The 12,474-nt window shown below is 38.2% G+C and overlaps 1 protein-coding gene across 1 annotated transcript in view; it reads left to right on the forward strand.

Moving 5' to 3' along the window:
* Positions 1 to 9,279, forward strand: part of LOC108275431 (proprotein convertase subtilisin/kexin type 5) — a 62,758-nt gene extending 53,479 nt beyond the window's left edge. The window contains exons 11-14 of the mRNA XM_053685504.1: positions 1,307 to 1,552; positions 1,779 to 1,977; positions 5,642 to 5,847; positions 9,134 to 9,279. Coding sequence (XP_053541479.1) covers positions 1,307 to 1,552; positions 1,779 to 1,977; positions 5,642 to 5,847; positions 9,134 to 9,264 — 782 coding nt within the window. The 3' untranslated portion in view covers positions 9,265 to 9,279. The remainder of the gene's footprint in view (positions 1 to 1,306; positions 1,553 to 1,778; positions 1,978 to 5,641; positions 5,848 to 9,133) is intronic.
* Positions 9,280 to 12,474: the final 3,195 nt, after the last annotated feature.

Consider the following 12,474-nt stretch of genomic DNA (forward strand, 5'->3'; position numbering starts at 1 on the left):
CCGAATTCGCTCACTCCTTTTCCTTCCATTTCTTCCCCATAGAGTGGACTCAAATGTCATTCGCTATATAGGGAATAGCGAATGAGTGAACGAGTGAGCGGTTTCAGACACAGCACAAGAGTAGAGGTTCAGAGCCACAAATTGGTCACACCTTGGTTACAGGAAACACCATCAGTCACATGTTGCAGTATTTTTGCTCACTTACAAATTGAGTGGTCTGATACAAACTGTTCTATGTCGTTTTAACACATCTACATATAAATACCAGGAAGTAAGAGCTGAAACTCTAAACTCTACAGCAAAAACAAATGAATTGGCCTTGCCATTACAATAGTTTCGGAGGGGACTGTATTTATGTTTTTGTTTTGTTTTTTAAATCAATTATACTGTTATAAAAATTAAACGAATATGATCGGATCTACAGAGAGGGGAAAAAAAGAACAAAGGGACAGCCCGTACAGTAATTAGCTGTTACAACATTGCAGTTTTAATAGTTTCCATTTCTCGAATGGGGTGTGTACATATAGTAACATGCTCGGGGATAATAGGGTAATACATCCACTTAAGAGATAATGATTAATAAAACAATAAGGTATAATAGCCAATTGCAACACAGTTATAAAGTTTAATATACCCAATACAGTCTATCCTTGTCTCAGATATCAGCAGTATGAACTGTATTTAAGCATATACACATGCATCCTTCATGTGCCTAGATGGCTGAGTGCAAAAAAAGTCTCTTTCTTTCTCTCTTTGTTTCTTTCTCTTTCTTTCTCTCTTTCTCTCTTTCTTTCTGTCCATCTTTTTAGTAACTGACATCATTTGATACACTTTTTAAGGAATTCCTTTGGGAACAGGCAGGTTTGGGATTAGAAACACCTCTAAACTACATACAGTAGTGTTATCAACGTGTTAATGGTCTATTAAAGGAGAAGAGTATATATACAGTATAAGAATACTTTTCAGCGTAGTCAAGTGCAATTGACTATAGACTTGGCTTCATCTATTGAGTGAATGTATTGGTCAGCTACTGTAGTCTGTGCAACCCCTATAAAATACACAATTGAAGAAAATGATTATTTTCAGTAAAACTCAACAATGTTAATTTCACCCAAACAGAACTGATTAAGTAGAAAATGAAAATGATTTTGTTATTTTAAAAAATTATTAAAATGGTTTTGTATAGTTTTTAGGACGGGCAAGCTGAAGGTGCTTTAGTGGAGGTTAAGACATGTCAAGAGGGAGATTGCATACATGGCAGACAGCATTTTGTAGTATTAACCAAATTGTTTTCTCGTGACTCTAGAATGCCACCAGACATGTGCATTGTGTATAGGCCCAGAGCCCACCCAGTGCACACGGTGTGTGAAAGGTCTAGCCCTGGACCCCAACACCATGATGTGTGGTGTGACCGGAGACTCAGACTGCCCACCCAGAACCTTCCTCCATGCCAATCAGTTCACATGCCAGGCATGCCATCATCACTTCCAGTCCTGTGAGGGACCTTGGCCTACAGATTGCCAGACCTGTGCCCTGCCCCAGTATCTCAATAGTGAGAGTGCATTCATTTCACTCAGCAATTGAAAAGTGTCTTTGTAATTTGATTGGTCTGTCATAATGTAAATTAGGTTTTTTGTGTCTTACAAAAAGAATAGAATAGAATATTATCTCACTTTTGTAGACTTTGTTGACTTTTAGTTCCTTTTGGCTATCTCTCTCTTTTATAAATACTATTCTCTTTATCTAGAAAACGTAGGTATGTGTTTGTGTCTTCACAGATCGCTCTTGTGTGACTGAGTGTCCGGTTGGCATGTATAGTGCCCACGAGGAAGCTGATGGCGTTGAGCTGGGGTTCTGTATGCCATGTGATCATGTGTGTGCCACATGCTCTGGAGCATCTCCTAAAGACTGTCTGAGTTGCTCTCCTGGTTACTTACACCCGCTTTCACATCTGTGTGTCCGCCATTGTCCCACGGGGTAAAACTCATTCCACACACACAGACACACACACACACACACACTTCTTCAGATGTGGCCAAACACTTAGAGCCCAGTTTAGTGTTTTAAAAGAATGTTCATAAACAAGTAATGACTAATAATTGATTCATTCTACTCAGGCTTTAAATAAAAATGACATATTGTTTAAAAATGACATATTGTTTTGATAAGAAATAAATGCACTGTTAGCAAGATGTTACAACATAGAGATAACTGTCGACTCTATGGACAGTGCCAGAACATATCTTTCCTTTAAAAGTCAGGTTTCCCATGCTTTAATTATGAGAAAAATTGCTGAGGTCAGAGTCATGATCGGTACACAGTCAATGTTCTTTAGCATTAACTATACTGAGCAAACATCATTTCTTCTTAGGGTGTGACTGCATGTCGTGTCTCGGACATTGAGACATTGATATGACGTTAGTAGGCATGGAATATAAATAGACTTCTTAAAATCAGGTTGATTTGACACAGTACTGCTCTTTATATTTGATAAGACTCAACTGGCAAATATTGGTACGTCCTTGAGCAAGCTGACTGCACTGTTGAATTTAACATTTACATTACATTGTGGGTTACATTGTGACACAGATTACTGAGTATAGGTGAGTTTCTTACAAGCACTGTAAAGGAAGAGTGTGCTAAGCTTGGCTTTGTTATATACAATACTTATATTTGAAAATAATGAGTGTGCCTGCAATCTAAATTCTAAACATTTATATCACTGTACTCAACATTTTTTGGCACCGGTGAACAACAAAATTGTTTGTTTTTGAACCAGCTTTTATGGGTAGGTTTTAAACTTTTTAGTAAAGGCACCTTGAAGTCTCTTTAATGACTAAAGACACAGCAATACAAAATGTTATATAATCATCAATATTTGATATTGAAACAATATACAGTACCTGTATTACAGTCATGTTGAAAAAATAAGTACACCCCATGGAAATTGTTGAAATATGAAAATAAATATGAAACCATCTGTAACATTGTCTTGTATGTGACTTTGCTGTATTGTGAGCAGCACACATTGCTATCTTTCATGTGACCTCTGACCTGTTTTACAACACAATAGCCAGAAGAACGATTGAACCGTTTCAGTGAGTGGAAGGATTAATTCTTTCAGCATGCTACATACAGTCATGTGAAAAAATAAGGACATCCCATGGAAATTGTTGATTTAAAAAAAAGTGGGTTTTTTTTGTTTGTTTGTTTGTTTGTTTGTTTTTACATATTTGGACAAGCAAACATTTGATCCTCTTTGAAACAGTGCCTATTAATAAAGGTGATACACTCTATCAATTGACATTTTGTAGAAATTTTCACAATGTAAATGAACAAAACAAGTACAGCCCTAAATTTATCACACTTTCAAATCCATAAGATTAGAATCAGTTGTTCAAGATTGAGTGCCAGTGATTAGAACCTGCTTAGCATGTGCAGGTGGAACAGGTCTTAATTATATCCCTCTCATATCCTTCAGAAAAAACGGTTGTGGATGCCTATGAGTCTGGAAAGCGATTTAAAAAGATCTCCAAATTATTTTAAATACATCATTCCATACATACATCATGTAAGGAAAATCATCTACAAATGGCGCAGATTTCAAACGACTGCCAATTAGTCCAGGAATGGCTGTCCCTGTAAATTCAGCCCAAGAGCAGGCCTTCTGATGGAGAAAGAAGTCTCCAAGAACCCCAAAATTTCCTCACATGATCTGCTAGTAAGTCTTACAACTGTTGGTGTCAAAGTGCACGCTTGTACAATCAGAAAGCGATTGCAAATTTGACCTGCATGGGAGGCATGCCAGGAAAAAGCCTTTGCAAGACTGCAGTTTGCCAATGTGCATATAGGCAAAGACCAGGCCTTTTGGAATAATGTGCTCTGGACAGATGAATCAAAGATAGAGTTTTTGGCCACAGTAACAGCAGACATGTTTGGTACAGATCAAAGACAGCATTTCAGGAGAAGCACCTCATACCAACTGTGAAACACGGTGGTGGAAATGTTATGATTTCTGGTTGCTCAGGGACAGGACAGCTTGTATTCATTTATTCAACTATGAGTTCTGCATCATTTCAAAGAGTGCTTGAAGATAATGTGAGGCTATCTGATAATGATCCTAACACACTAGCAAATCCACCAAGGAATGGCTCAAAAAGAAGAAATGGAGGATATAGAATGGTCTGGTCAAAGCCCGGTTTTGAATACCGTTGAAATGTTGTGGGAGGATTTGAAACAGGCAGTACATGCAAGAAAACCCTCAAACTGTCACGTATCAAGAAACTCTGGACTCTACTTCCCATCAGCCACTGCACTGCACTAGTTGTCACATGACCACCTGCACCTGATTCATGTTTTGGTTAATGAGCACTCATGGGTTTAAATAGTCCTTGTCTGCACTATTAGCTTGTCTTTCGTTGTCTTAGACTCCCGTTGTTCATGTCTCGATGTTTGTTTCTTGCCACAGTGTGTTTAGTCAAGTTTTCATAGTGTGTTTGTTTCTTAGTACGTTTCTTTAAATAAATGTCATTACCTGCATCTGCGTCTGCATCTGCTTCTGGCTCAACCATCCGAACCGTGACACAAACATCTTGCAGCTGAAAGAATATTGGATGGAAGAGTGATCAGAAATTCCAGCAAGCCTGGTGGACAATTATGCAGAACAGAAGTTATTTCTGCTAAAGAGGGCAATGGTGAGGCCAAGGGTGTACTTACTTTTTCCACAGAATGCTATAATGTCTATTGATATTTCTGTTGATTAAATGACTGAAAAAAGCTATTTTTTCCTTGTGGTTTTATTCAAGTACAGCAACTTCATTAATAGGCACTGTTTCAAATATGATCAAATGTTTGCTTGTACAAATATGACAGTAAAAAAGCCAACAATTTCCATTGAGCGTACTTAAATATAATTAAACTAATAAAACTATGATAGGACCCAAGATGGATCCCAGTGTGGCACTTTTGTTTACTGATAAATAATCTGCTGATCTCCTGCCACACCTTCAGTTGTGCCTAATGAGTAATTCTAAAACCATGCACATGCATTCAAATGAAAATTGATAGTCTGTATAGGAATGATATATTGTGTTAAGAAATTATTAAAGGCTTATTTTTATATATATAGTTTATCAACCAAAGAAGTAATGAATGGAATGGCACTGTTCAGTGGTATTTATTGGTCACATATACATTACAGCACAGTGAAATTCTTTTCTTCGCATACCCCAGCACGTTTGGAGGTTGGGGTCAGAGCACAGGGTCAGCCATGATACAGCGCCCCTGGAGGGTTAAGGGCCTTGTTCAAGGGTGCAATAGTGGCAGCTTGGCAGTACTGGGGCTTGAACCCCCAACCTTCCTATCAGTAACCCAGAGCCTTAACCGCTAAGTCACCACTGCCCCCATACTATAATTATAGTAGCTAGTCACAGATGTGGACAGTGCAATTTTTTTTGTATTAGTATATAATGAATGGGAAGGAATCAGTCCAAGAGAAAAGAAGCACTTACTTAGGCAGTTCTCCTAGAAATCCTGATCCTCCCAGGGCCTGACTATCTTTTTTTTCACAATTTGATAAATATATTAAGATGATCTAGAATCTCAGAAATCACAGTGTGGTTGACAAAATGTTTATTACCAGGTACTACAGTACAGGCTACCATTATGAGAAGTGTCATGTGTCCTGTGAGATGTGCTCAGGCCCGGGACCAGATGCCTGCATAGTGTGTGTCCCACCTCAGCTGGAGCTTCAGGGCACCAGGGTGTGTGTGGAGCGGTGCCCTCCCCGTTTCTACCAAAGCACACAAACCTGCTGGCAGTGTCACACTAGCTGCAAGACCTGCACAGGTACAAGCTCCATGCACCTTAAAGGGGTCATATCATGATTTTTAAATGTTTTTAAACTGTAATTATTTATTTACTTAAAGATTCATGTGCTTTAATGTTCAAAAAACGCATTGTCACATACTGTACATTATTGCAGTACCTCTATTCCTCTATTCCGGAAATGTAATGCCCCTTGGGTTAGCTTCAGCCTCCAAGGCTTCTAAAACTATTCTACGCTCCTAAGTAACATGTCATTTTTAATGTATCAGTTTGAGCGTGAGTCAGATTGAGAAAATGTGGTTGATCAAGCAGAACCAACTTTGCAAACACGACTTGAGCAGAAGGTTTCCCAGTGGTAAGTTTTTATTTTGTAACTGTCTTTACCTTTCAGATACGATGTAAATGATGACACCCCACTGGTGGGCCGGCGCGTTATTAAGTGCAGAACTATGCTTCTGTGTGTACATGGGTATTTATGCAATATATCTTTGGAAAGCTAAGATTCTTGTGATTCGATTGATATAAACCATTTCAAGATACTATTACAACAGAAGCTATATTCAACATCTCTGTTAGACCACCAACATACAAACACCTGAGGCAACTTAGCCTTTAGTTACCGTTGCAATCAAAATTATTCAACTCCCGTTGCAAATGTTCTTTATTGTCAAAATTTACAGACTTACAGCTGTTTGCATTGAGCAAATCAGACAAAAGCAATTGAAATAGTTCAACACAACGAATGCTTCAAGTGGTTTCCCCAAATTCAACTGAAAATGCAACTTATTACTTCTCCAGTTTCAAAATTATTCAACCCCCTGAATAGAATCCCTCAGAACAGCACAAATATGCAAAATATGTGTTGCCTCAAGCACACCTGATGCAACTAATCAAGGGCTTCATTAGTTGCACCAGGTGTGCTTGAGATGGAACACATGAAATACCTGAACTGGCTAGGGGTAGAAAATGCGTTAAATACCTGGACGGGGCAGAAAAAGGAAGCTATCAACAGCTGCAACCAGATTTCTGAGAAGGCAGGTTGTGAAAAACCTTCGAGTGACTGCAAAAGACCTGCAGCAAGACCTGGTGGCAACAGGCACTGAGGTTTCAGTGAGCACAGTAAGGCATGTACAAAACTCAGAAGGTTTCCATGCCAGAACTCTAAGACATGCACCACTACTGACTACAAAAGCACAAGAAAAGTCGCCTCAAAATCATATAAATAAGCCGTAGAAGTTTTGTGATTCTGTTCTATGGAGTGATGAAACAAAACTTGGGACTGAACTGGAACTTTTTGGCACAATGGATCAGCAGTATGTCTGGAGGAAGAATATTGAAGAAAGATCACTCTGTCCACAGTCAAGCTTGGTGGTGGCTAGGTGATGCTCTGGGGCTGTTTTGCATCCTCTGGCACTGGAAACCTGCAGTGTGTGGAAGGCAAGATGGCTTTATTGAAGTATCAGGAAATCCTAGGAGAAAACATCATGCCGTCTGTCAGGAAGCTGAAGCTTTGGTGTCATTGGACCTTTCAACAGGACAAGGATCCCAAGCATACCTCAAATTCCACCAAGGCTTGGTTGCATAAGAAGTCCTGGAAGATTCTACAGGGCTATCACAGTCACCTGACTTGAACCCCATAGAAAATCTCTGGTTCGATTTGAAAAAGGCAGTTGCAGCACACAAAACCAAGAATATTACTGAACTGTAGGCCATTGCTCATGAGGAATGGGCTACGATTCCTCAGGAATTCAGCTATGCATCTCATTTGCAGCAGGTCATAACAGCAAAAGCGCGCTTTACAAAGTATTAAAAATGCTTGCCATGAAGGGGTTGAATAATTTTGAGACTGGAGAAGTCATTATAAGTTGCATTTTCAGTTGAATTTGGGGAAAACACTTGAAGCATTTGTTATGTTGAACTATTTCAATGGCTTTCATTTGATTTGTTCATTGCAAACAGCTGAAAGTCTGTAAATTTTGTCAATAAACCTAATATGCAATGGGGGTTGAATACTTTTGATTGCAACTGTAGCACATTAGCAGAGGTCTTCAACTGAGCCCTGGGCCACAACACAAAACTCCACATTTGAACAGTCAATAGCAGATACTTCATAAAATAATCAAACATACGTACAGGTTCTGATCCAGAAGCACAAGATTGTCTGAGCAAAGTGGGAATTGCCCCATTTTTCAGGAGTAGTCTTTGTGTGTAGCCTGCGTTGTACGCGCCCAGGTTCAGGAAACTGTCCTCCTTAAAATGCGCTGTGCACAATCAAATGTTTGGGTCGTACTTCTCAGGAACAACATCATAAATAAACAGTAACCACTGATTCCTAATTTCGTCCGTTTTTGGAAAAGTAAACGAAGGGGTTTTACTTTCCACTGGAACACACAGTGTTGACATGGTGCCTGAATTCACTGAAGCCGCGCCTTCTGTCTTCATGCGTGTCTTAGGCATGTTATGGAAGTAATATCTGCATAAAATGCATAAAATCATGCAGATACAAGTCAAGAGCTTCAGTTAATGTTCACATCAAGCTTCAGAATGGGCAAAAATGTGATCTCAGTGACTCTGTCCATGGTGTGGTTGTTGGTGCCAGACAGACATTTCCGCCCACAGGACTGGGACTCTGTGGATGGTTTTTGTATGTTTATTTGTTTTTGTACCTTTATATCAAACTCTAGAGACTGTTGTATGTGAACATCCCAAGAGATGAGCAGATTCTGAAATACTACAACCATATATTTGTATTATTACATATTTGTATTTAATTCTTTTTTTCCCCCTTTAAAATGTACATAATAATATGTGGTTGTGTAATACAACATATAGAATCTAGAAATGTACCATGGTGAGTAACTGTCCAAATTCACATGAGGAAAAGCAACTTGTATTTTAAATTAGCTGTACTTTTAATGCGAAATCTGAGTACTTTCCAACTATACATCTTATTTAAAAGCATTCATTTCAGACTTTCTAGGATACAAAAATCATCATGTAAGAAGTCTGAAATTTAATCCTGTCAACTAGGAAATGAAATGTTTTATCTTGTTCTATCATGAACATCCAGTCATGGTAAAACCAGGAAGTAATAACATCACATCCTATCACAGAATGAATCATTTCAGTTACAGAATTAACCATTTATTAATGTCTTGTTATTGTGTCTTGAGTATTTGATTTTTATTTATCTTTACATTTTTATTATTGCCATATCAATTATTCATCAACTTACTTTCCAAATTGACCTCTTGTGCTCTATAACTATAAATCTAATGACTCTTTGTGAATGTGCATGTGTTTGCAGATAACACACCTCAGAGCTGTCTGACGTGCGACTGGGGCAGTATCTTACAGGAAGGGGTGTGTTACCCTCGCTGTGAAGAAGGCCGCTACTACTCTCAAAATGTGTGTACTGCAAGTGTGTGTGTGTTTTAATGCTTTTTGCATCCTTATAGTTGCTATAATCAAATAATAAATCTTTAGCAATACACACATCAGTAACATCAGTAAAATGGCAATAACTGCTTGTGTAAGAAATGAAACATAACACCGAGTATTTCTTGGTCCATTTACATTTATTCACTTAGCAGATGCTTTTATCCAAAGCGACTTACAAATAACATTTCATTGTTATTTCCTTAATCAGGCTCAGTGTTTGTAGTGTACACACGCTGAGGGGATGTCCCCTACAACAGGAACTTGTGTTTTATTTAGCTACCTAAATGTGTCCTGATCTGGCAAAAAGAGATACACAAGCGCTACTAAAAAGAGCTACACAAGTTACACTGTGGTATCAAAGTCAGCTTTATTGTCATTTTTAGCACGTTGCATGGCAATGCATAAACACAGTTCCTTCAGGAGACTACCATGCAATGTCTGTGTAGTAGACATAGACACTGATGAGGACTGAAATACACCAGTAAGAATGAATAATACATACAGACAATAATACCATAACGTACACAGAATCACACAAAATTCACATAAATAGGGAATATATGAAATATATAAATAATGTGTGGCGGTAACACCAGTAACATCGAATATCGCAGCAAGCCTAACCACAATGTAGACATGTGATATATTGAAACACTCGTCTCAACGAGGACAGGTGCTTCATGGTTATTTTAGTGACGTCACGTGTCCGTGATTGGACTACCATAAAGCCTATTATATTAAAAACTCAAGTAAAATACACTCATTACGGCTACTGATATAGGTCAAATTAGTTATGCTTCAACAAACACGTAACCTATCCAGTTGTTATTATTTTTCAGAGACCCAAAATTGACACAGGCCCGTGCCAGGAAGAGGCTGTGCTGGAGACAGAGTTATGAGAGGCTGAGCGGGACGGCGGGTGCCAGGCCTGATCCACGCCCCATGCCTCAGGGAGTACCCGAGCCTGAGGACAGCGGAGATGATGCAGACGTTGTGTATACAAGTTGAGACGGTTCCATCTATCGCAGGTATGGATTCATACACAAACCTGAGCCTGAGGAAGAGGAGGTGGATGAAGCCAATGAGAACACAATCCTCAATCGAGCATAAAGAGAGCAAAGGGCATGTTGAGATACCCTTCGAGATTGGGATCCGGATAGTTCCAAATTTTATATTGCAGTTTACTTTTTTCTCAGTAAAATGAAGGTTAGCATGCATCATCTCTCAATGTAAAATATTTTATATGTAAGAAACACCTATAATACACGCTTTTTTTAATGAATGGTTAGTTAAAAAAAACTTTATAGCATGCAATACATTTGAATCTGTAAATAAGTAGCTATTAGTGAAAGTTTAAAATTGATAGCTGTAGTAAATCATCTGTCGAACTGTGTTTAAATGAACAAATAGAAAACAATATTCTTTATAACTCCAGTTTCATAACTGAGTGTTTCCAAGGAACAGGACACTTTCATGAGTGTCCTGTTCCTTGGAAAAGACATATGCAAGTTTATCAAGTGGCATGTTTGCTGCTTTGTAAATATAGCTGTATTTGTTAAATTGCTTATTGAATTGCCAGTTCATATTGTAACAAATAATTTGTAATGTTCCATTTGTATAAATATAACATGTAATTCAGATAAAATGCCTTTTAAGTCTTTAAAGTGTTTAATAAATAAGTGTTTAATACTTTAAACACTTGCATTGTGTCATTTCTATAGTACAGTGTTAAGCACTATTTAGGCCTGGCTTCTAATACAGAAATGAATGAAAATCTAACATACACCCACATTTGTCAGGATTGACAAAAAACACCAAAATCTCCTAAACCCTATTTACATTACAGTTACTGTGGATGCCTCTATAGCTAAAAATTAATATAATAATACAGAATAATAATACATTATCCTGGCCTTATTGTGATTATGGCTGGGGAAGGAAGAATGAACAGGAGAGGATTACAAAAGGGGGAGAGCAGAGCAATAAAAACAAAACAAGGGGAGAGGATGTGACAGATCTGGTTTATTGTGTCGCAATGCTTTGCAAAAGTATTCACCCCTCTTAGCATTTTTCCTATTGCATTTCAACCTGTAATTTAAATGGATTTTTATTTGGATTTCATGCAATGGTGAAATGAAAAGAATAACTTGTTTAGAAAAAAAAAATAAACAGAAAAGTGATATGTGCATTTCTAGTCACCCACTTTACTATGAAGCCCTTAAATAAGATCTGGTATAACAAATTACCTTCAGAAGCCTCATAATTAATTAAATAAAGTCCACCTGTGTACAATCTAAGTGTCACATGATCTCAGTATATATATATATATATATATATATATATATATATATATATATATATATATATATATATATATATATAGAGAGAGAGAGAGAGAGAGAGAGAGAGAGAGAGAGAGAGAGAGCACCATTAAATCCATTATTAATAAATTGAAAGAATATGGCACTACAACAAACCTGCCAAGAGAGGGCCGCCCACCAAAACTCATGGACCAGGCAAGGACGACAATAATCAGAGAAGCAACAAAGAGACCAAATATAATCCTGGAGGAGCTGCAAAGCTCCTCAGTGGAGATTGGAGTATCTGTCCATAGGACCACTTTAAGCCATATACTCCACAGAGCTGGGCTTTACGGAAGAGTGGCCAGAAAAAAGCCACTGCTTAAAGAAAAAAATAAGCAAACATGTCTGCTGTTCACCAAAAGGCATGTGGGAGATTCCTAAACATATGGAAGAAGGTACTCTGGTCAGATGAGACAAAAATGTAGCTTTTTGGACATCAAGGAAAATATTAACTCTGGCACAAACCCTACACACCAAGAACACAAATCCCCACAGTGAAGCGTGGTGGTGGCATCATGCTGTGTGGATGTTTTTCATCGGCAGGGACTGGGAAACTGGTCAGAATTGAAGGAAAGATGGATGGTGCTTAATACAGGGAAATTCTTGATTGAAACCTGTTTCAGTCTTCCAGAGATTTGAGACTGGGATGGAGGTTCATCTTCCAGCAGGACAATGACCCTAAGTATATTGCTAAAGCAACACTTGAGTGGTTTAAGGGGAAACATTTAAATGTCTTGGAATGGCCTAGTCAAATCCCTGACCTCAATCAAACTGAGAATATGTGGTATGCTGTATACCAGTGAAACCCATCCAACTTGAAGGAGCTGGAGCAGTTTTGCCTTGA

Source organism: Ictalurus punctatus, chromosome 14, assembly GCF_001660625.3.
Source record: "Ictalurus punctatus breed USDA103 chromosome 14, Coco_2.0, whole genome shotgun sequence".
In the NCBI taxonomy this organism is placed as follows: Eukaryota; Metazoa; Chordata; class Actinopteri; order Siluriformes; family Ictaluridae; genus Ictalurus; species Ictalurus punctatus.